General features: G+C 43.7%; 1 protein-coding gene across 1 annotated transcript in view; it reads right to left on the reverse strand.

The window, feature by feature from the left end:
- LOC147691944 (HHIP-like protein 1) overlaps window positions 1-26,289 on the reverse strand; it is a 284,674-nt gene that overhangs the window by 153,158 nt on the left and 105,227 nt on the right. Inside the window, exon 2 of the mRNA XM_086936706.1 lies at window positions 22,637-23,283. Coding sequence (XP_086792832.1) covers window positions 22,637-23,283 — 647 coding nt within the window. The remainder of the gene's footprint in view (window positions 1-22,636; window positions 23,284-26,289) is intronic.

Genomic DNA, 26,289 nt, shown 5'->3' on the forward strand with positions numbered 1-26,289 from the left:
AGGTGTCCAATTTGTTGACTTTGCCAAGGCTCGTTCACTTTTGAGTGAAATTGATTTGATGAACAGGTTACTTACCTTTGGTAACTCCTTATCTGCTAGAGACTCTATATGCAGAGTCCCCACCCTAGGAGATGGGAAAATAGTAAGGGGTGTCCTCTGGTGGTCGGTTCCTTCAGAATCTTAACTCCCCTCTTATCTTTTCTGTGAGGGATGTCACATTCCTGTACATGAAATACATACTTCTGCCTATGGCAACATACATTACACCTGATTTGGCAGTGGTGATAGGTTCAATGCAATTGTAGTCTTCTATGCGCTCCAGAGCTCATTCATTATGCAGCTACGCTCTGACAACATCATGTATCTTGATTACCAAGCGAAGTAGAGGAATGAAACCATAATTCAAAGAAGGCAAACTAAATGCATAATGACAGAATTCAAGGAGTCAGGCATTGGCATGCTGGCAATACCCCTTTTAAATGGGCCTTCATAGACCACCATACAGCTCAGTCAGCCTGTGTTACTGGCAGGGTACAAGTGAGAAGTGATTGACAGACCGCATGTGATAAATCAAATGCATTAGTTAAATTAAATGTTGAAAAGCAGTGGAAAAACAGTCCAAACCAAACACAACGCCTGGTCTGTGCCAGAAAAAGTCAACCAAAATGTGACCACCTGCCAGTAGGATAAAATATTATTGGCTGGGTCTGTGGTGAGAGTCAGTCTGTCACTGCTAAGCACTGACTACATGGCACCAACACTGCAGGAGCATCAAGTAAGCACTGTCTAAAGTTACTGAGTCATTAATCATGTTGGAATAGCCAGCACACATTAGCAATATGGGCACTACAAGTGGGAGCAGCATGACCTCCCTCAGAGACTGAAGAACTTAACTGCTGTGGCCCAGAATATGACCCATAATAGAGGGCGCACAACCCAGGACAGTAAAGAGCCAGATAGTTGTACAGCATTCGGGTGAGTGAGGGGCAGCTAGAGGAGAAGGGCTAGAAAAGCATATATGTGGGTGTGTGTTTAGGCTCTGACTATGTGTATCTCTGCCTTTGTGGATGTTTGCCTGTGCTGCTGTGTATGGATGTCCCTGTGTCTATGTGAATGTATAACCCACACTGTGGGGACCGGCGCATTCCTTTTAAAAAAAAAATATTTTTATTGAGAGTTCATAAAAACAAGATCAACATTACAGAATACATTTGTAAAAGATTTAGTACAGTACATGACATATAAATATAAGTAAGTAGTCGGCGTTCAAGTATCCACAGCATAGTTATACAGTTATAAAGTGCAAAATAGAATTATAAAGTGCAGAGTACTTAAAAGTGCATAAAAGCAGACTAGTGGTTATGAAGATATACTTTACGATTCAAACGCACTCCAAAACTTTTCATATTTCTTGAGCGCCCCTGATCTAAGCGCGTATTTTCTTTCCCTGCCCTGGATTTGTAATAGCTTAGCCTTCCAAGCCTGAAAGGTCGGTACTTGGTTGGTTTTGCAGGACTGCAGAACCAGCGATTTAGCTATTAGAGAGGCTATAAAAAGAAATTTGTCGTATTGGGTGTTAGTGGCTGAACAGCCTAGAACAGGGACTAAATCATCGAATATTATAGAAGCTTTAAGCTCAAGGGAGAGGTATTTTTCGATTTTCTTCCAGAGTGGCTGAATTTTAGGACATTCCCAAACAATGTGTTTCCAATTCCATCACAGTGGAAACATTTGTCGGCAACTAGGGGGAAGATATTATGGAGATAGGAGGGAGTTCTGTAAATCAGCCATTTATTATAAAATTGCATGCGTTTAAAGTTAGCGCCGCAGAAGATTGTTTTGTTGCATTTATTTATTTTAGCCAATACTTATTGATTGATTTCAATATCCTCCCTCTTTTTCACCTCTCAATACTCTTACTAGAAGATTCCTGCTCCTTGTCCTCTTTTAGTATTTTAATCCAAACACTCATCTTTTTTTAAGGGTTATTATTCCACGCTGTAGAGATAGTTTCCTTAAAATAAAGATTTCCTATATCCTGCTCCCTGAGTATTGGATTGAGCATAAGAAAAGACCAATTCAGGATGGAGTGAGAATGGTGCACCTGTCTGGCTATTTGATCCCATGACTTCCACCTGTTGCCGACCAGGAAGTCTTCAATTTTCTCAAAGCCATTGTCTTTCAAGAGGATAATTATTTTACTGTCCATACATCCCTCTTCCCCTAGGTTAAAGTTGTTCAAGTCCATTGTGTTACCTATTCTAGGAATAGAGTAGAATTTCAAAAACTGGATTTTCTGTCTGAAAATCCACTGAAGGGACTTGTAGCGAATTTTCTTTGGACCTTAAGTGACTCTAATCGGATCAGTTATTTTTACCTCTGGCAGCATCTTCTTCATAAAAAAATTGTCTGCCTCGTTAGTGTCTAGAAAGAAAAACCTAAAACTGTGGTGAGCAAAAGACGCAAAATAATATTCTCTAATATTTGGGAGGGACAGCCCTCCTTGTGCAGATGAAAGAAATAAAGTGCTAAGTTCGAGCCTAGGAGTCTTTTTGGCCCAGAGAAATTAGGAGATCAGGGCATCCAAGAAGAAGGCCTGAATAACATAAGGTGCTGCATTAAATTGAAAATTAAAAAGAGGTAAAATCGACATTTGTATCAGTGCTGCTCGGCCCATTAAAGACGGGGGTAATAAATTCCAACGTTCTAAAAGGGACTCAATAATTTTTAGCAGCGGTGAATAATTAAGTGAAAACAAGTTGTCTAAGTTGTCCGATATAAATATTCCCAGAAATCTTTTTGGCGTTGAGTTGTACATTTGCCTAAATTCTGGTATTAAAGTGTCTACAGTGCAGTTTAATAAAATAATTTCCGTCTTGTTAACATTAATTTTGTAACCCCCTAGTTTTTAAAAGTCAGAGAATATTTTTTAAATTTTCGCTTGACTTAAGGGGTTAGAATCTAGAAAAAGAGCAATGTCATCGGCATACAATTTTATATTAGTCATGCCAGCTACCGGGACTGTATCGGTTCGTGTATTCCTAATCGCAATCGCCAAAGGTTCAATAAATAATGCGAATAATATTGGCGACAGGGGGCAGCCTTGTCGAGTACCTCTAGTGACCTGGCATGTCCCAATATTAGAATTGTTGATGATAATCCGTGCCCTAGAATTCATATATAGTTGTTTTAAAAGAGAGATAAAAACATTCGGGAAACTAAAACTGTGCAAAATAGCAAACAGGCAGTCCCAGGACACTAGATCGAAGGCTTTCTCCGCGTCTACAAACCAGATTTGGGCCTTCACTTTATTAGTGTAAAAAAATCTAGTGCCTCCAATACGAACTTTGTATTTGTATGGAGGTACCTGCCTGCAATAAAACCGCACTGATCATTAACTACCAGACCTCCCACTATTTTATTCAATCGGTTTGCTAGAAGGTTTGTAAACATTTTATAGTCTGAGTTTAGTAGACTTATGGGTCGGTACAAATTTATATTCTCCCTGTCCTTTCCTTTTTTAGAATACTAACCACTACAGCTGAGTGAAAAGAGTCCGGGGGGATCCTCCTTGGAGTAGATCATCTACTAAGATTAAAAGTTCTTTACGTAGAGATCCTCCAAATTTTTTAAAAAATTCAATCGGAAGACCATCGTCTCCGTTGGCCTTACCATTAGAGAGGGAGCCAATCACCTTGTTTAATTCAGTCTCTGAGAAAGTCTGTGAGGCATTTCTTGTCCTCATCATCTAGTGTGGGAATTGTAAGTTGAGCTAAAAACTCCCTATTGAATCAGATGAGGCCTCTTTTGTTATTTGATAGACTCCCTCATAGTGTTTCAGAAACCACTCACCAATTGAGGCTGTGGTCTTAGCATGCATTTTAGTGATCGGGTCGATTAATTGATCTATTCTATTGCGAGCCTGTTTTTCTTTGGCTTGCCAGGCCAAGAGCTTCCCTGTGTACTCGCTCTCCTCGTACGTCCTCTGGGCGTAAAAGTTGCTATTAGTTTCGCCCAGGGCATAATAAAAATACCACATCCTACACTTAGCCTCGGAGAGTTTTTGCCTAGAATATGTTGATCTAACCCTGTAGTGTTCTTGGGTTGCCTCTGTAAGATCAGTTTGTAATCTACTTTTCTCCTCCTTTCTTGCCTTATGCTTTGGTATATCTTTAGATGTGATTAACCCCCATAAAGTGGCCTTAAATGCATCCCAAGTCGTGTTTAATGGGGCTGTACCTCTATTTCATGCAAAGAACTCCTCAATGAATTCTTCCATTTCTGTACACCATTGAGGATCTAGGAGGTTAGATTTATTAAAAAAACATCGTTTTATAGGGCTTGTTCTTGTGGTCCCAGTTTTACCTCCATGGAAACTGCTGCATGATCCGAAAAGACATTAGATAAATGAACATAGTTATGTAGCTCTAACTCATGGGATGTTAGAAAGAAATCTAATTTTGAGGCAGAATTGTACTTTGCCGAAAAACATGAATATTCTCGTTTGAGAGGGTTGTTGACTCGCCAATAATCCATGATGTCAAGGTCTAATTTACAACTTTGAATCGCCAAAGCAGATTGGGGTTTATTCTGACGGCGATCTTTTTTGGACGAGTCCAATACAGTATTTTGCAAAAAATTAAAATCACCCCTCCCCCCATACTATTAACCCGGGAAGGCCTGTTATAGCATTCTTTAACTGTAGAATTGGCTAAGAATCGTCTAAAATAGGGGCAAGGATTGAAGCAAGAATTATGTTTAGATTGTTTAATTTACCATGAGCAACGGCCCATCTACCTCTGGGGTCTGTGGCTGTACCTGCCAGCGTGAAGCCTAGATGTTTTCCTATGAATATACATGCTCCTCTCTGTGTCAGTCCAGCGGAAGAGGATATCGTATGGCGCAGTCCTATTAGCGTGGGTTAATCTTGTCAGACCCAGACAAACACTATCTTTGGGAGGACCGGTGTGTTGTGAGGACCAGTCCCCAAAGTGTGTTTTGGTTCTTTCGAGCGAGTATATTAGAAAATGAAAAGATCTGTTAGATTTGCATTGGTCAATATAACCTAACCTACTATCAAAGCACCTGTGGAGTTAGAATAGTAATTACACACTTCATTAGGGTCAATGGCCGGTCCTCATAATAATAGGTATGTGGTGTGTGTGTGTATGTTTGCGTGTGTGTGTGCGTGTGTGTGTGTGTGTGTAATGCCTCATTGTGCTGGAGTGTATAGGCTCCTAATGGTCTCAAAGTCAACATGTGCCGGGAGTGGACAATGACATTGCGGATGCTTTGTCTCGTTCACAGTGGCAGAGGTTCCATGGGCTAGCCACGGAGGCGGCGGCGGACAGGACGGAGGTGCCGGAGGAGCTGTGGTTGGTGGGAGAGCGCGGGTCGTTCAGTTGGTGAGGTCGTCCCTGGCAGCGTCCACGTGGAAGAGTTACGAGCAGGCCTGGCTGGAGTTTCTGTGCTTTGGAGCGGTAAGGCAGCGGGGCAAGTGGCGTCGGGAGGAGCAGGTGGTGCGTTTCATGCTGGGGTTAATGGACAAAGGTCTGGCGAGAGTGACCATCGCGGGTAAACTGGCAGGATTGGCTTTCATGGGCAAGCTCTGGTGGGGGTATGCCCCCTCGGCGGGAGAATTGGGGAGGCGTCTTCTGGAGGGTTGGGAGAAGGAGAGAGGGGCTCGGGCGCGGAGGAGACGGCCGATTACGGAGGCAATGTTGGAAGGCCTGGTGGGCCGTTTACCGGTAGTGTGCAGGGATCAGGCGGAGACGGTGCGGTTTTCCACATTGATGTCGTGGATGTATTTTGGAGCCTTTCGGGTGTCGGAGTTGGTGGGTTTGAAGGGACGTACCGGGCTGACGTGGGTGGAGGTGGAGTTCAGAGGCCGGGAGGTTGCGGTGCAGCTTCGGCGGTCCAAGACTGATCAGCGAGGGAAGGGTACTTGGGTGTTGTTGGGTCCTGGGGGAACGGAGGCGGTGTGTCCGGCGGAGTGGGGAAGATGGCTGGCAGAAGGAGGGGTACAGGATGGTGCGGAGGTCTTTGGCAGGAGAGGGGCGGACGTGTGACAGCGGCGCAGTTGCTGTGGGTCCTGCGGCACGCCCTGCGGTCTATGGGTGAGGACCCGAAAGAGTTCGGAACGCATTCCTTTTGCATCGGGGCGGCGACGGAGGCGGAGCGGAAGGGCTGGGGGAAGGAGGAGATTAAACAGCTGGGGCGCTGGAAATCAGACTGCTATAAGACGTATGTCAGGTTGCGAGGGGTAGTGGTGGAGTAGACTTGGAGTTTGGGCTCGCTGCTTACATATGTCTCTTTGCAGGTGCGGTGGCGGGGCCTACGGCGGCAGCAGTGTCCATATACATGGTGGGCCATTCGTTTGTAAAAAGAGCGGAGAGGGCCGAGTGGAAAAAATGCAGGAACCTCAATCTGGAACTGGATGAGCAGTTGTTTAGGTGTCATTGGAGGGGTAAAGGGGGCATGCGTTGGCACGAGTTGGTGCCGGTTTTGAACAATGTTGTGCGGGGGGGGGGGGGGAGTCTGCCCGGATGTGGTAGTCATTCACCTGGGGGAGAACGATTTGGTGCAGTGTAAGGGACTGGCACTGGTGAAACAAATGAGGAGGGATTTGCTGGAGATCAAGAGGCAGTGGGCAGGGTGTTATGTCATCTGGTCAGAATTCATACCCAGGAGGTGTTGGAGGGGAGCGGAGAAACCAGGAGCTATTGACAGGACTAGGAGGAAGATTAACAGGGAGATGCGGGCCTTTTGTGAGAAGGAAGGAGTGGGTAGGATGGAGCACCCGGAACTGAAGTATGGGGCGGTCTACTTTTTCATGGAGGATGGAGTACATTTGTCGAGATATGGGATGGAGCTCTATATTGTGCAGCTGAAGGAGGCGTTAGACCGGGCAATAGGGGTGCACAGGTATCCAAAGGTGCAGGGGTCCTGGGGGGGGGGGGGTCGAAAGCCGTATGGGGCTTTCGAGTGGCGCATTTTCCTAGTTAAACGGGGGGGTAGGATAGGAGGAAGGAGTTTTACTGGCTGAGGGGGAGGGAGTATACATATGGCAGATGTTTAAACAGTTGAGACAGGCGTTTGGGTAATTGATAATGATGTTTATGTTGTTGGCGGGGAACTGTTTCGGGGTAGGGGTGGGGGGTTTGGTCAGGTATATGTATAATTAGTTAGGCCTAGTTTTGTACGGCAAAGGCCAAGGTTGGGGTATGTTTTCAGGATGCACCTGTTTCCCAATAAAGCGGCCTTTATCACACCTACATCTGTCTCCGGTCGGTTCTTCCCCTCCCCGTCTCCCGATGGGCCCCAATGGGGCTTTGCGGGGGGTGGCCGACTGGAGGGAGGCTTGCCCCCCCGGGGATTTTGGGGCCCCGGGAGGGAGGGAGGGGGGAAGAATTTAGACAGGACACAGGAAGGGACTTTGGGCTGGTTGGGCTAGTTAGTGGGGTTTGGGCTCCTTTTGGGCTGGGGGTAATAAAAGCGGCCATTTTGGGTCACTGTGCACCATTTCGTGGGACAGTGACCCAGCAGCCGGGGGGCATAAATTGAGCGTTGTCCCACCCACCCTCACTTAGGACAGGTTTGTTGGGGGGGGGGGGAGGGGAGGTTCCAGGGGTTGATGTCCTTTATGGTTTGGAAAAGGGGCTGTTGTGGGAAGCAGGTGCTTTCTGGGTTAGGATGGTTCTGGTAGTGTTGTCGCTGGGGGCAGATGCTGGAAAGTTTGTCGGATGGCGCTTTTTCCTAGTTAAACGGGGGGTAGGATAGGAGGAAAGAGTTTTACTGGCTGAGGGGGAGGGAGTGTACATATGGCAGATGTTTAAACAGTTGAGACAGGCGTTTGGGTAATTGATAATGATGTTTATGTTGTTGGCGGGGAACTGTTTAGGGGTGGGGGTGGGGGGTTTGGTCAGGTATATGTATAATTAGTTAGGCCTAGTTTTGTACGGCAAAGGCCAAGGTTGGGGTATGTTTTCAGGATGCACCTGTTTCCCAATAAAGCGGCCTTTATCACACCTACATCTGTCTCCGGTCGGTTCTTCCCCTCCCCGTCTTCCGATGGGCCCCAAGGGCTACTTAACGCACAGTATTTTATTAAATAACCCTTTTTAAGAACTTTATTACAGGGACGAGAGTGTGTGTGTGTGTGTAGGTGTGTCTGTGAGTATTTAAAAATTCCAGATTAAATCCGACAGACACCCACGGCCGGACTAGGAACCGAAACCGGCCCTGGCATAGAGCTTGGCCAGCCCCCTAGGGGGTGTGGGGTATTTTGCTGAGGTCTTTGCCACGGCTGGTTTCAGCCACTTTTATTACAATTGCAGCAATGCTATGCTGCAAAACCAGCCCGGGTAACAAAAACAGCTTCCAGGGGTCCAAAACAGGCCCCCACCCTGGCGGCCAACCGGGAAAATGCCCAGTGCCCGCTACCGCCAGTCCGGCCCTGCAGACACCTTACCATACCTGACTGAAATATCCTGTACTCAACTATTTAATAAATTAACCATTTTCCCCCCTTGAAGCCATGCCCCTTAGCACAAACTGCAGCCACTTGACTTACTCATCGCACTCGCCTCAGAAACAAACCTGTGTATCTGGAACAAGGCTGATGTGTTGTCACGCCTTTCTTGGTGATCATGGGGATATTTCCTGAACAGATGTGAAGGCCACATCCTAAATGTATTCCTGTACATAAACATCAAGGTTCAAAAACTATTGGACAAAAATGACCTCCAATGCCAACAAAGTAAACTGCCATGATTTACCAGCACCGCAGAAGTTCTTATTCGTAATTCCACAAGTAGCCTACACAACTTTGACTCCGACACTGTACTTGGTGCTCATGTGGTGCATCTATTCTCCCTCTTCGGTTTTCTCACTGCTTATTTTTTCTCCCCTTCTTCCCTCTTTTTCTCTTTTCTTTAATTTGTACACTGTCATCTTCTAATGGCTTAAACCTCTAGGGGCCATATTATGCATAGGGCACACTTTCCCTGTTTGCACCACAGTGCACCTTTCAAAAGGTGCGCCAGGCTTGAACATGGATAGTGTGCCCTATTATGGTGAATTCAGTGCTCTCGGGGCAGCCGTGACATGAACTGCCCTGCGGGCAAGGAATTCAAGTGAAGTATGGAGCAGCCATTTAAAAGCTGCTCCATGTTTCACAGTGCTGGGAGCAAACCACCTGAACTTTATTTTTTTATTTTTTTTTATTTTATTTAAGCAACTTATGAAGCGCGCAAATACCCTTAGGTGTCTCAGCGCTGTGGACTAGGCAGAGGGAAGGCCAGGCGTGGGTGGTTATTGGTTGAAAAGCCAGGTATTTAATTGTTTCTGGAAGGTAAGCAGGGTGTGACTGGTCTTGATGTGGAGGGGAAGCATGTTTCATAGTTTTGTGGTAGTGACTGTGAATCTTCTGTCGCCCCAGGAGGCTTTCTTGGTTTGAGGAACAATCAGCAGGTTCACTGCAGATGAGAACAAGGGTCTTCTGGGCCTGTATGAGCGGAGAGTTTTCCTCAGAAACTCAGGTCCGGTGTCGTGGATTGCCTTGTATGCAATGCATAGAGCCCATGGCTGGTCTGGGAACAGAAACCGGCCCTGGCAAACTGCTCAGTAGGCCCACACTGGGGTGAGGGGGAGTGCAGCTGAGCAGTATGCGAGGGTCAGTTTCGGCTGATTTTGTTACAGGGGGCCGATATTGTCAACCCCCTGTAACAACACCCCCCCCCCCCCCCCCCCCAGCCCCCCCCAACTCCCTCCTCCCAGGCCCAAAACAGACCCCCGCCCTAGCGGCCCACTGGGGAAATGCCCGGTGCCCACTATGGCCAGTCCGGCCCTGATAGAGCCTTGAACTTGGTTCTGCTCCTGATGGGTAGCCAGTGGAGCTGTCGCACTACCTTGGATATTGATTTGAATTTGGGGGTGGCTGTCAGACTCCTGGCGGCTGCATTCTGCACCAGTTGTAAGTTATTTAGGACTCTTTCTTGAGCATTAATGAGAAGACCATTACAGGCGCTAGTTTTGAGGCTGTGCTAGTTTGCAGCTTGGTGAGTGGAGTCCAAGCTACAGGACCAGGGACCCAAAATGGGGACAGACTCAGGCCGTGGCTGTTCTCGCCCTGCCGCATTGTTCTGTCTGCCCTGGCTCCCTAGAAGGGACGAGCACTATTACATTGAGTCCGACGCACCATGGGCACCCTCCTGTAGGTTGTGGTACCCAGGAGCTAGATGTGGATATGAGTGGTAAGTATCGCTTCTAATACAGTGTTTTACCTGGTCGTGACCATCCTATGGAGGGAGACTATGACACTCTGATGCTCTAATATGCTGAAGGCATAGCCCAAGCTTGAGTTTGTTTGAATTTGTTAGGAACCAAAGGTCCCCCACCCCCCAAGCTGCTGATAGCTGGATTCAGGGCGTCCGACCCTACATCCATGCAGGGCTTGGTTACTCAATGCTATCATGCCCGGCTTTCCTTGTACCTGGTTCCGTGACCCTGTAGCTTTTCAGCAGGTAAGCAGAAGAGCAGAGCAAGCATATCCAAAAGGGCAGGCAGAAGCATGACCTAGCAAGCTTGAACAGAGCGATGTTAGAAAACACTGGTGTATATGTACACATAAAATGCACCACAGTCACACTTCTATAAGTTCAGAAGTGCAGAAAGTGTTGGAAAGATATTGCAAATGTTTATGAAATCCAGAAAGTTGAAACATTATGAGTGTTCATTTAATTTGAATTGAATTTGCCTTAAACCCTCCTGTAACATTCCACTAGCAATAGCAGTAACTTAGGATCTAGATACTATTATTGAATGTGGAAAATGTGTGATGGAATTTGTGCTTGCATAAATGATATCCTCAAATGAAAAACTGGCTTTATGAATCCCTCCGTAGTACTGCATGCAGTGTTTCAGGTTTTCCCAATGTGTAATTATGACTGATGCCTAGAAAATGATTGGGGAAGCATTTTGCACAGGCAAACATATGTTTTTTTAAAGAACACCTTATTGACAATAAAGGTCATAAGTAGCATATAGTAGTACTATACCATAAACACCATAAGGACAAGAAGCAATGGCAAAGTCCATAAATCTGGCACTGACTGTGAGCTTTTTGGATCTGCCAATGCTTGTTTTGTATGCTTGCACTGCTTGAGGACCTGTTGGGTCCTTGGCAACATAGAAAAAATGGCTAAAGGCAACTAAGTTTATGGCCTACTAAAGCACACATTGCACCAGTAGTCCCTGGCACTGAGGGGAACCCTTTTGTGCACATATGTCGACCTTGTGAATGAGCTGAAAGCCATCACTCGTGGTGGAGTTAGCCAATGGCTAAATTGGGATGACCAGTTGCACCATGCTATATGATGCAGAGGGTGGAAGAAAAATGTGAATGACACAACAACACACCATTGGATGAAGAGGGCTAGCAGGCTTCTTAAGTTGTATGGGTAAGTAAGTATTAATCCCTGAGCGCTCCGCAGAAAGAAGTTCAAGGTTTGAAAAAAGTCTCCTAAAAGATGATTCACAGGAGTTCAAAGGTCATATCCTTGTTACACAAGTTCTTCAAAACACTAGCCAACAAGTGTTTTGTTGCTGGTCACATTTCCAGTTGTCTTCCTCAGGGCTGGAGCGAGGAAAGAATAGTAAATGCCTCTTTGACAGGCTTCGTCCAAACCACACGAACTTTAATCGAGCAGTGCTCACCATCTTGGCATTCCCTCTAGAACGAAAGATGGTTGTCTCCATCTTCCTTATTTTCAGCAATCGATGGGTCACCAATCGCACAGGTGGCAGAAGACACTGCACTAATGACCACTCTCTGAGACCCGCCCGCACGGTGCCTCAAAGTCCCATTAGTGGCTGCAGCCGGCAGGACAGGAGTACGCTAATGGCAGCAGGGGAAGCCATTGCACGCGCCACCTGCCCCATCTCCCACTTTTTCTCCTTTAAGCTTCTCAATATTTGACACTTGGCATTACATGGCATTGTCAACGAGGGATATGAAAAAGCTATGGGTGGAATACTTGCATGAATCTGTGAAATATTAATGTAGATTAATTGCATATGTTTATCTTAAATGTAGAACAAAATAAAAATGTTAAAACACTATTCATTTTGAAATAAATCCTAATTTAAATATATAAAATGTAATTAGCATTATTGTGCTGAAGTTTACATTTAAAAAAAATCCATCCTAAAGTAAAAAATGAATTTGATATCACACCTTAATAATTAAAAGGGATTTATAGTAATAAATAAAAATAGTTATATTATATTTTAATAAAAACTTGTCCATTCATTTTTACATTCAAAAAGTTTATTCAAATATTTTCAAACTAAATAAAAGGTCGTTTGATTTTTAGATTAAAAAAATTAAATTAAATCTACATAAGTTTTTCAACAGTCAAAATAATTTCTTTTATTTTACCTTTATTTTCTTAAGTCCCCGCCTCCATTATTTTACATGGGAGGGTATTGCAGTATCAGTGGTTTGCCATGTGTTGTGCAAGACTTACTTCTGCTTGTTTTTGGCTGTAGCAACTTACATGCATATATGTGGCTCCATTTCTGTTTCAGGGGCATAGACGTTTAAGTTTACACTTTTGAGTAACTGGTGAAAAGTCAAAAGTGTATATTTTTGATTAGCTGTCTTCAGTTAACATGCAGTATCAATGTGTGAGGGAAAAATTGCCTAAACTGATACTTTCTCTTCAGGCCACTAGCCCAGCTAATGCCTGTATTCAGTGGCACTTGGAAGATCGAGGAACTCCACCCACCAACCACTATTGAGATACCAGCCACTGCACATATGGTATATCCTCATTATGACCACATTTTTGCTTATAAAATAGTCACATGCTAATTCAATATCCAGAATACCAGGCCACTGCATTTCAATAGGCAGATTAAGTTGGTCAAGCAATTTATTTTTTAGGGACTCTCGCAACTTTGCCAAGTTGAGAGCTTATGTTTCCAAACACCCAGGCATTGGCTATAAAATGTCTGTGAGCCCAAGAGAAAATCATAAGCACAAAATCAAAAACAATTAATTCACCTAAAACATAATCTATTGAATTTGTCCATGCTTGATTGTTAAAATGACCTATGCGATCTGACTTTCCTCTGATGATCACAAGTGGCTCTTTAGGTTGTAGTGACAAGTCAGCTTGCCGACATGGGCCAGAGCCAAGAATGCTTTGTGTGTCGTACAGAGCCCTTTTATGGCTTCGCAGTGCCGGTTTTATCAATGCAGACATTTCCAGGCCTATGACTAGCCTTGTTGGATGGCATTGTACCAGCTGACGTGCATGCCATGGGCAATCAGATCCATTTTAGCTGGGGATTGTTCTAGGATCCTTCATAAGATGGCCAAGGTCTCTTCTGGATTCCATCCTGGACAAAAGAGAACTTATGATGTTTAAAGAGCCTCAAGTTGTATAGTTTGTGTCTGCTCAGTGTGTGACTGTTACTACTCAAAGTGGCTTGCTCAAAAACGATTATTTTTGATTCCACTTAGCCTTGGTCCCACAAGATAACAATGATATCAAGAATGTCTCGTATGGCTGATGCGCTGGCAGGGGTCGGTTCGGAGTACTGAGGGGGAGGAGGTAAAACGAGGCCTGCAGGGCACTCCCATCCTAACATGTCTGTGTCACAATGCCCGGAAGGCTACCAAAGAAAACAGACTAATGTTGGTGGTGGCAGAAGTATGTCTGTGGCAGGTGGAGGCACCTCTGCTATGCATCCCAGTTACCAATTTAGAAGCTGCTGATGATAGTTGATCTTTTCGACTGGAGTGCTATGCGTACTTGGAAGGAGGCAGAGGTACAGCTAACTGTGGACCTATATCAGGAGAAGGTGCTCAAGACGTTTCAGGCTCTGGGAGAGGACCATGGGATACCTGTGGGTCAATTTCTGGAGTATAACGTTATTCATCATATGTTCGCCACTCTTTTGGGACACGGGCTATGGAACAGTAGACATCAATCCCACTGCAAGTTTTACTAACACACAGGGATGCCAGGAATGCCGTCACTGTAATTTGTAGTACCCTTAATGCCCAACACTATGGGACGGTGTGAAGCTGCATGGGGTACCGCCCTGTCCGACAAGCAATGGGCGAGTGCTAAGGTACATGGGAAGGACGTCTCTGGGAATCCTCAATTCCGTTACATGTATTTCAAATACTTACATCAGACATACCAGACACCAAAACTCATTCACTGGATATTCCTAGAGGTTCCTTCGGATTGTCCGCAATGTCACCAACACATTTCTGATTTCTACTACATGGTATGGGACTGCCCTGGTTATTAGGGGCCTGGGGGGGGGGGGGTGATGGACATGTTATCTGGAGTGGTGGAGAATGTGATACTAATCACAAAAGGGTACTCGAGGGTCAAAAGTAAGACAGGCTGATTAACAGAGACAGAGACGGTGTAGCGCTCCCACTAGCCATATAACTGTGAAAGGAACAATGGAAAACATGCCAGATCAACATTGCGTAATGGGTGATGTAGCAAACTTGGCAATGCAATGCAAAGCGTGACGTGATGGCAACAAAAAAATTATTTTTGACCATATCGAAAATGCAACTAATGTACATGATAAAAAGGTGTGATAACGGAAATGCAACTAATGTGCATGATTTAAGAAGTGTGATAACGGACTTAAGGTCATAAGGAAGAGTCTCAAGCTGGCTATGATATATAAGGCATAATTACTAGGTGGAAAAAGCAAGGGTATACATAGCAATGTTATACAAAAGGGTATCTGCCAGATAAAAAGCTACTGAGTCATATCTCTGAAGGCAAAGTTGTCACGTGAAACGCATCCTCAGTGAAATGGTTTAAAATGATGACCACGGAATGTCATCATTCAGTCCTGTACGATCGCTACCCAATCTCAACACCCATCTCTGTTCCTTCTTGTGCAGAAAATTACTCATGCACATTAGTTGCATTTCCGTTATCACACCTTTTTATCATGTACATTAGTTGCATTTTCGATATTGCCAAGTTTGCTACATCACCCATTACGCAATGTGGTGCCTAATCAGTCTAACAAGGTGATGTACTTAACGCTTTTTGCCGCGGCTGCACCATCCCGTTCTTGTCTATTAGTATAAATATTACGATAGATCAGTGGGCTAGGCTCTCCAATGCTTTGTTTACATTGCCGAATTCGCTGACCTGCCATTGGTGGGCTGACCGGCAAGCTGCACCAATCAGGGTCTTCGTAGCTTTTTGGACGCGTGACGCTCAGAATGACGCGTCACGTGCTCAGAACCGGCCAATGAGGCTAGACGGAATATAATTCCGATAGAATCAGACCGTCGGTACCTCCCCAGACGGCACAGATGCCGCTAGGAAGTACCGACGGATAGGTGAGTGGTCGCTGCAATGTCTGCTAACGGCTCCGAGCGGTGACACGCATGTTTGGTAAGCGTTCCGCTATTCAGCGGGTCGTTTTTGATTTCGGGGGTATGCTCTGGGGTTTGGCGTCTCTTTGCCCACGGGGCACCCACGATCCTCGATGTGTGAGACATAGATCATTGGACGGGCTTTTTACTTTGTTGGCACCATTTAGTTGGCACTTAAGGAAGCATGCTATAATGGCTCATGAATATGGCATATTCTCCAATTGCGAAGCGGATATAACATCCTCCGCTTCTTTTCCATTAATTACTAGCATCTGTAATGGTTCGCTTTGACTGAATTTCAGGCATTACATGGTGGATGATTCTTTCCTTTGAATTTATTCACCTTTTTAGAGCGGTGCTTCACCAGTCCTGAGCCGTGGCCAGGCGAGGTGAGGTATACACTTCTTACTGACCAGGTAAGAAGGATCTTGTGAAACTTGAAAAGGTTCAATTTCTGTGAATGTTGGTATACACTAGCTTTGTCAATGTGTTTGTTCAGATCCCGAGACATGAACTACGCCCATGTTGACGTTTGCAACAGGTGCAAATGATAGGCTATTCTCAGACAGGGATGGGACTTTAGCTCATGCCATGCTTTTTATTTTTATTTTCAGCCCATTGCTGATCAAGTGAGAAGATTCGGAACAGACACACCTGGATGTCCAGGTGACTTTTCTGTGTCGTTCCTTCTTTTTAATTATTTTTCACTTATCTGTCACACTTGGTGTTTTGTTTGCAGTAGCCGTATATTTGTTGTCCTGAAGAAAGCAAGGCTATTGGCCAATATTTGCTGAAACATGTCGACCACGTTACACCACTAGACAGGTCATAGCTTTACCCTGTCTTGGCTATCTTTTAATATTGGTATTAGGAGCTACACCCTATTAAATTATCTTTTTGCTCCTTTTAACCAATTTTATTCACTCCTCCCTACCCTTCCTGGTTTTCCTTGCACTGCACACTACACTTTTTATCCCTGTCAGTCACTTCACCAACACATATGGTCTTTACCATTACACCAACACTTACTTACCAACAGGAAGGTTCATTCCTTTCTGTTGTGAAACCAAGATCCAGTATAGTGCTGGTCCTCGGAGCCCCAAATGATGAAGGGCGGTTCCGAGTGGTGACTGATGGGAGCCAGAGACCAGACACTGTTCTTGATCTGGCATGTTTTCCATTGTTCCTTTCACAGTTATATGGCTAGTGGGAGCGCTACACCGTCTCTGTCTCTGTTAATCAGCCTGTCTTACTTTTGACCCTCGAGTACCCTTTTGTGATTAATGTTAGGTGGGCATGTACTCAGAGCTGGTCAATAAATTGCCCGTGGGTCCCCTTTACTGTGTGTGGTTTGGAGAATGTGATACACCTGATCCCCAAATATTGTCTCTTAGGTATACACCCCAGAACTAAGGGTGAAAAGCACACACACAGGTTTATTGCACAACCTTGGTGCCCTTTCTGAGACAGATAGTGCTGTCATGGAAGACCAGCTCAGCCCTGGTAGTAGGGTGTTGACTTCAGCAGAGGTGGATGTCCTTGCCCAACTTCAGCTTCAGGATAGCAGGGGACCCAACAGAGCTATGTGGGACACATATGTGGTAAAGCTTGAGGCGAAGAACGATGAGAGGCCGCCCTGAGAGGGGATTGATTAATAGTTCTGTTTATGGCACAGTATACTGAATTAATCAAAAAGGAATGGACACTGGTGTCTACTAAACCTTCGGTTAGTCTTTGAAAACCCTCATAGACAGCCTGATTTAGTCGATGCGGTGTATCTTTTATCCGCCCCGTCAGGCGTCATGGCATATTCATAGGGTAGTCAAATAACGTGCGGTATGCCTGCCTCACCCGAGGCTACCTCTGGTCCAGGTAGAAGTGTCCAGAAATAATAGGAAAGGGCAAAATATAAAAACAGTGTGTCACCAAAAAAGAATTTTTAATGAAAAGGTTGGCACTGTTGTTAAAAAATTCGATATATATGTAATCGGGCAACTAGATTACCATATATCTATATATATATGGATGCGTCAACATGTTTCAGCTCTATGAACCCAGCCGGGTCTGTAGAGCTTTCGTCAGGACAAAAAGACAAAAATACATACACAGAAGGTACTTACACAACTTGTGTAGGTTCCTATAGCTATTATGGAATTTCTTATACAGTCACCCGAGTAAAGTCGTCTTCAAACATAATTCTTACCCACGAGGACCAGCTTTCAGTCCCTGTGCTGACTCTGCCCCTGGCACAGTATATTCTTGGTAACCCATTGCTCTGCACATTATGGTATTCTTATGATGCCCAGCTGCACCTGGGACATGTTATTGCCCATGGAATGTGCTCCTGATTGATCCCTATGTAAATGTACTCCATTCTTTGTTTCTATGACTTTGTGGTTGTTCAGTGCCTGAATCAAACACAAGGAGATGATGGACGCAGCGCTAAAACTTTTCAGACACCCACACCGAGTCACAGATCTGGGTTGAATCCATGATTGTTCTTTAGCTCACTTCGACACCCCAGTTCAGACCCAGCCACTGGATTCAAGCTAGCCTGGCTGATGAGGTGTTACCCCGAAACCGGTCCCAGGATACTTGTTCACGGTTCAGGGAAGACCTGGATTGGCAGTTCGGGCTTGACTGTTCCCATGAGGCACAGTGTCAAGACTGATTTGCATATGGCTGGGTCTGAACTGGGGTGGCAAAGTGAGCTAAAGAACGATGATGGATTCAACTCAGATCTGTGACTGAGTATGAGCGTCTAATACGTTTCAGCGCTCTGTCCATCATCTCCTTGTGTTTGCTTTGTTGTTCACTGCCTGCCTTGCACCAGGTTATGCCCCACTGGGAGGGACTCTAGAGATATGGATACTGTGTGGGTATGAACCCGATCATAGTGATTCATTGTACTTCAATTTTGTAAAACCCTCATAAAGAGATTCAACAAAAAAAGATTGTTTGTCATGATCTAAAAATGAGTCACCAAATGTTCTCCTTTAATTTGTTTGACTCCCTGATGGTCATTTGTTATATATCCACCTAGGCTTCCTTGCCAAGACAATGAAAACTAAAATTGTCCCAGAACCACAGAGCCAGCACAGCCCCATAAAACCAGCTCTTAAAACCCTCACTTCTGTGCCAGCGAAACTGTGAATTCGAAAAAACAATATGCACATGGAAGGCAGTACAGGGCTGCAGTCTTAGCCACCAAATTGGATCTAACAAGAAATGAACTTCATTTTAAAAACATGCATTTCCAAATGCAACAGGTCGGGCCCTGCAGCTCCTCTCGCTAAAACTTGGGCATTGGCATACAATAGGCCAGATCATACATGCAGTGAGGGGCATGTGTATTTAACCGAGTGAGCCTGTACCTCTGGCATTGGGGCCAGTATGCAGATTGCCCCCTCCTCTGAGCGTGAGGCTCACTAGCAGATACCTACCCTGCAATGCAGTGGCATGCTCCTGGCTCCAGGCTCTCTACTATTGCTGTAGAAAGGGTAGGGCCCACAGGTAATGCAGTTGTGTAGTGCCTCCCTCTCTCTGTCCTGTCTAGCCCAAGGTGACTGCTGCTCCTATCACTTCCCCTGGATGAAGCTGATGTGAAGGGGGCTCTATCCCATGGTGGTGGCATACTGACTCTGCCTCTACCCACAGATGGCTGCTGCACACTGGGGAAGCTCTGATTAATGGCAGCATCTCAGGCCACTATTTAAGGGAGGTCCTCTGATCATGTTGTATATTTTCTCAGACAGATGTGGAGGTTAGGTGGCTTCCCTCCCTGACATCTAAGGGAAGGTCTCAGGTGGCTCCATAGGAAACATTTGACATGGCTGCATCCCGAACTGCTGAACGAATTCCACCACATTTGGCATAAAGGTAGCTCTTGGCCCAGAAAGCACTCTTTTTGTTAAATTGTGTAAATCTGGTCAGTAGTTCCTGAGAAATGTAAAGATTTCTCAGATTTACAATTGTGGCCGCGGTGGATTCGCAACCTGTGCCGATCTTGTGCCTGAGATCTGATTGTCTGCCAACACTTCAAAACAGGTAGTGTTGGCAGTCATCTTCTGAATCAGTTGAACTGAGTTACAAGCAAAAACGGAAAAAAAGCATAGGGGGCAGAGTAGAAAAACCCTGACCCCCTAGGCCTGTTCAGGGGGGGTCCCACATGGACCCCTAGGGCCCAAAAAATCATTTTTAAAAACAATTCTGTGGGATTCGCATTGGATCCGCAAATCCCTCAATTAAAAAAAAAATTAAGCCTGGGTTCTTGTGCTTCATTTAATTTAGGCCCCCGGGTGGGCCAGGTCCTTTGGGCAATAAATAATAAAAATGCAAGGACCCGTGCAGGCCCTCACAGCCCCAGGAACTGCCACATCCTTGGGGCTAAATCTTTGAAATGTGGGGGACCGGGGACCACCACCTCTCTGGGGATACTTTTAATTATAATGCGTGGGGGGCTCCAGCCCTTCCCATACAGCCATTGGGACGTCACCTCCCCGGGGCTAATTGTTTGAAATACGGGGCCACGTGCCCCTCACACTGTCCTGGGGACCATCACCTCCCCGGGACCATAAATGGCCCTGGGGACCGCCAGCCCCCAGGGTCGGCTCCAGCAACGTCCCAGTGTAACCACCCCCGGGACATTGTAGTTTGCTATGGGATAGCAGGAACAGTGCTCCTGCCATCCCATAGCAAACAAGTGTGCTCCGTTTTGAATAACTACTTTTTATACAACCACGTGCATTGTCTGCTCAATATGAAAGAATTACTTTGTGTTTCTTTGAATCAATACATTATCAATACTTAAAAGAAATACTTTGTGTTTCTGTTAGATTGATATATTCGCAGTATATCCCTAATTCATTCACATAATTAACATTTTGTATTGCACAAAAAAATGTAAATTCATCGACATCTTGATCCATCAGCATCTAATAATCTTGTGGCTTATTTCGCCCCATAATATTACATAAGCAAGATGCCTGCTACAAACAGTCGTTGAATTCGGCTGCATCAAAATTAGGGCTCCTTGTTTTATGGTATTTATTTTTATAACATTTCCATCTGTATTTATCCATATTTATTTTTTGGCCATCCTAATGGTATTTATCCATATTTATTTTGTGTTTTCACAATAAATGAAATCGTGAAGTGGTATATTTCCACATTTATTTAACTTTTAGACGTGCACTCATACATGGATGCTGGTCACATTTTAGAAAATGAAGCAGCCCCATATCACTATAAAACAAAACACTACACCCACAGTGTTATACTGCAAATATATGTTAACATATGCCTGTATTTAAAGAAATCTGTTCATATTTATTTTTTAACTCCACATGCTGCCTTTCTGCCCAGCTTTTGCCGGGAATTCATGAAAGACAGCATGGAGAGTCTTTAAAAAAAAAGCAACATTTTCAGTATTTTTCCACTTTTAAAAATAAATACAGACAGGAAACACATTGTTTTCTGTCTGTATTTATCTGTAAAAATCAGTAAAAACTGAAAACTGGGAGCCTTAATCATAAGTGTACAATTGTGTCCAAGTGGGAATATGATATCATCTGTCAATTTATTTCCACAAATGATATGTAGCATAATGTGCTCCATAATGTTGACTTAACATCACTCATGCTGAAACATTTATTAAATTGAACAGCATAACTAGTCCTGAATCATGCCCTAGTGAGCAAACACCAATATACTAATCCAGAAAATGCAAAATAGTACGTAAATGGAACCAATAAATTTAAATTAAAACATAAAGAAACCACATTCGAATTGTTGAGTCTAAAGGTAATGATTAGCTCTGTGGCTGTAGATAAAGGGAGGGACTATAAATGTATAAACAATTCCTCTTCTGTATTTAAGCCCTCTGGTATTTTGGTGCTCAAATCCAATATTTAGTGGGACTCTAATCTCCGTAATCTCTGCTCCCTGTTGCCACCTCTCATATTCATGGGTACAAAATCCACCACAAAATATCTTAGCTCTTTGTCTATGCTATTAGGCACCTCCTCAACGTGCCTGGCAACAGGTTAGCTATTATCCTTATTCATAATGCCTGCACATGCTGCAAGATTCACTGTCTACATATAGCTTAGGACAAGAGCATTTCAAAATGTATACCACATGTTCACTTTTGCAATGAAATGCTCCACATATCTTAAATAGAGCATTAGTTAAATGTGATATAACGTCAGTCATATTTGCCCCATACTGACAGGACTTACACCCATGACATTTTCTGAATCCCTTACTGCTTGTTAACCACATTTTTAGAATCTTCATCTCAGGGCTACTGGTAACCAATTCCTGCCACATAGATTTGGCTCTTCTAAAATAAATCTGCTGCCTATTGTGTATTGTGTGTCCAGTAAGTGCATCGCTCTTAATCAGAGGCCAATGTTTAGTCAGTATTCTCCCAATTACCTGATGTTCTGAGCAATATCATGTAATCAGTCTGATTTCCTGATCTTGATGCTCTTCTTAATCTTTTTTTAGAAACAACAGATTTTCTCCTGCTTTTTTCGTTGGCCCTATCACTAGAAGCCTGTATGATATCTTTCATGTCTCTAGCCCCTTGAGGTAAATCTGTTTGTCAATTTATCTTATGCATGGTTCAACTCCTATTCATCACTGCAGCTATGTCTGATACGTAGGTTTTCAGTAAAGGGAATGCTACATTTAAGCTTATTTGGGTGAAAGCTTGATAAATTGTTTTGAAGAACTCTCAGACCCCTTTCAAATAATAAACAAGTCATCGATATACCAGGTCTACAAGGCCACATTTTCAGCCCTTCATTAGCCCACTAATGTGTTGGCATCTGCTCCTCCCATCAGCTAATCAACACACATTCACATAGCTGGGGAAGAACATATATATACCTTGACAATATTGTGTTGTGCAATTCAGTAGATGCAATATTTTTAAAGATTGATATAGAAGATCTTGGAATAGTGACATACAAGTAGCAGAATCATTTTAGCACATTTTGAATAAATGAATATGGGAATTGTAGATAATACTGTTTCCCAGAATGGAAGCCAGAGATTCTCTGTGGATCAATGGCTCACTTGTTCATCAATTTTCTTGTGCTTATGGTCCCTAAAACACTTGCAATAATTTGCTTCACACCTTTTCACGGACATCTAACAAAAAGTAATAACTGAGGGGTAAATAAACAAAATGCTTACCGTTCTGAGGTGTGATCAGCCATGTTGATATCATGAGTTGACAAACGAAACTCTGATATCCTGATCTTCTCTTCTTTCTTAGCTGAAATGGAGTAATAGATGTAGAACTTCCCATTGGCTTTAAATGCTGGGTGGAAAGCTATCCCAAGAAAACCCCTTTCATCCCCGGCCCATGGAGAAGTGAGAACTGCTTTAGAGATGTTGAGGAATGGCTTATCAAGACGTGAACCATTTGGCAAGAAGATCCAGACATACCCAAGCTGCTCAGCAATGAAAAAGCGATGGGTGCCATCATTAGCATGCACCATGGCCACTGGATTCCTCAGACCATTGGCCACCTCTTGCAAGCAGAGCTGGAGGCAGCCTTCAGAATCCTCCTGCACCTCACCGAGGCGGTTGTTTAATTCAGCATTGGTTAAGACATTGGGGAAGCAATAGTTTGGATCATCAAGCACCAAGAATCCACAGAACTTCCGCTGGTCTGACTCAAGATCCATGATCGCTGTCTCTTCAATGAGAAGGCTAAGAGTGGATCGACATTGGAGCCAGAATTCAGTACAGTAGTTGCCGCAAAGGCCTGGGAGCTGCCTCATCGGAGTGTTGGCACCCTCAGCATCATAAAGATGAGCAGCATAAGGGGAGCATTCCTGCAGTAAAAAAAATGTATTTGCATTTCTACTGTTGAAAATGAAGACATCATCATGAAAGCAAGAACAAATAATGTAATTCATGGGCACCTTGACTAGTTTACAGTCATTTAGCGCATACAATTGAAAACCCTTTCATGATTCACCTGGCACATGTATAACGAGATAAATGCAATGAGAGGAGCCCCGCAATTCAAAGGGACAGGGCTCCAAGAAAGACTTATCAGTCATAAATAACTCCAGTTGGAAGGCACTATAGATACATAATTTAAAGTTCAAACACCCAATCAAAAGACATTCACACTACCAGTCTCAAATAAGTGTAGAGGTTGCAAAAACACAGCAATCCGCAAACTTTAAAAAAAAACAGTATTTTTTAATAAACAATTCAATAAGTCATACATATATATAAAATTCATGAAATTGAACCCCATATAGTCTAAAACAACATGAATGCATTGATAAAAAGAGATACGCAAACAAGACAATCACATTTGTCATTGATCTGAACTAATTTGTAAGAATCCATATGTTGTTCATAATGATTCCTATAAATTTGGAGATTCTTTTGGGCAGGAAGGTGTCCTCTCCTGCCCGTAAACAATCTAAAATGGCATTTTTAAACTTCTATGTGTGCTGCTTAATGCAGCACACATAGTTACAAAACATTTTTTTTTTATTGTTTATGTGCAGGAAGGGTCACCATCCTACACATAAACAATCAATGGCCTTGTACTGTTTCTATGTGTGCTGCACAACGCAGCACACATAAAAAACTGCAAAAACGAGGAAAAATGAAACATTTATGCTTTTTGCTCCTGTTTAAGACCTGGTTTTCCCTTATTCACAAGGCGGCATTAGTGGCTTAATGCTGCCTTGTAAACAAGGCAAAGTCCCTTTCGCCACCACAACATCAGAAAAAGTGACAGTGTGGTGGCGATAGGGGCTTGTAAATATGCCACCAAGTTCGAGTCCTGGCATTGGCTCAACGTCCTTTGGTCCCAGGAAAATCACTTAATCTATTGTGCTTGTAGTAAAATGGATCTGACCATGTGTAATGTAATTTTGTGTTCATGTAAAGTGCCCCAGTGGCCTTGGGCTGTGTTTGTTATATACAGAAACATAGATAGATAGATAGATAGATAGATAGATAGATAGATAGATAGATAGATAGATAGATAGATAGATAGATAATGCCACACTGGCCCCTTGTTTTAACAAAAAAATGGGTATGAGGCCTTACCTCATTCTCTTCTGCAGGTGGAGGTTCTCCAATTTGCTATCATCATTTGTATCAACACCAATATTTTTTAGAAGCCTTGTGATTTTAGTAAATGGATGTCACAGGTTAGCACCACACTCTGAAAAGTGTTCCTGCTGCAGTCCAGAGCTCAGTTAATCATCTACCACTTTTATCGACACAATGTCTCTTTCCTGTAGTCGATGGGGGCACAACAACCAAGTGCACTGGTGAGCAATTCAAAGTCGTATTTTAACAAATCAGGAAGTCCTATATAAATGACGCTACACTCTCCCAGGGTCCACCTCCAAAGACCCAGTCCTCAAAAATGAATTCTACAAATGGAAAGGAGCGTCAATGTATCAGCTGTGGTATCCTTTCAATTATTGTTTTTCGAGAATCAAATCCATGGGCAAACTCATTTCATATGTGTTTTCCATATATTGAGTCAAAGGAAAATCGTAGCTCCAAAATATAACAGTATCCAATCTTCAGCCAAATATAACAATATCCAATCATCAGCCTACACGTTTCGTCCTCACTTGGTCGTCATCAGGGCTCTTGCCAGAGTGTCTTATACTCTGGTCTTTTTAGGCCAGTTCAGCTAGGTGGATCGTGAAAGTTTGTCGTTCCACGATATTACAATTGGGCTATAGTTTTAAAACGTTTTGGGAAGAGTCTTTCTAGGAAGGGGCAGATGATCCAAATAGTGATACTAAAATATGCCTGTCCCAAAAATGTACGCCAACCTTTTATCTGACGTGCACTGTTATTGTATCAATGCCTTTATTCCACTAACTGAGATAATCCGAACACCGGTGCAAATGGAGATTTGTGTCTAAATACTTGTAGTTACAGCTAGTGCTAAAAAATTACACTTTTTCTGCGCATGAATTTGGCAAGTAACAATGTCACAACATTTGTGTGGGAAAACAACTGCAATATACACAAAGTGAGAAAATGTGAGGTATTACTGTGTTTTTTCTCTTTCCACATGCACTCAGAATGAGAAAGAAATAATACCTCACCTTCAAAATACTGCACTCTGTTGTATTTGTATTATTCATCCCAGTCTTAGCTCCTGCAATACTAGGGCAAGTGGAATGAGGACCTTAGAGCACAGTACTTCTTCTTATCCACCATGATATATATGTATTGTGGTATGGTAGTTGTAAGAGTCTATTCTGTCAAATGTAGTGTTGAGGAGGTGCAAAGACAGTGGTTCTTTGATTGAGGTATGTGCTGGGCAAAAGACTGTTGTGGACTGTCATTTGAATGAACATTTTCAATTGGTGTATAGTAAATGCAACACATGCTGTGTGCATTATACTAATTATGCAGCCATCGGATGTAGGGCACTCTGCAGGTTCTTTGGTCATGTCATAATCACTGTGACAAGTCAACAATCAGTAAAGGATTACGTGATTTATTTAGTAACAACTCAAAATAGTTTATCTGGTATGGTCCTATACTGAGTATCATGGCCAAGACATGAATATGTTGCTATAAAAAGGTGTGAGCTACTGTTTAGCAGACCTGAATGATATTAATAGGAGAGGTACGCGCATGACTTTCTTATGGCATGTGGAGGTAAGCCAGGAGTACTGCAGTAGTAAGTCACATCAATATCTTTGTGAATCGGGCCTAGTGGAGCTCTGTGTATCACTCACTGCAAAGTGTTGGTGATTTGTTGGGCTCTGGCGTCCCTCCCATTGACCCTCAGCTTTGTGTTTAGGATATTTCGCCGGATCTGCTGGTGAGTGGGA

Source organism: Lissotriton vulgaris, chromosome 9, assembly GCF_964263255.1.
Source record: "Lissotriton vulgaris chromosome 9, aLisVul1.2, whole genome shotgun sequence".
NCBI classification, from domain to species: domain Eukaryota; kingdom Metazoa; phylum Chordata; class Amphibia; order Caudata; family Salamandridae; genus Lissotriton; species Lissotriton vulgaris.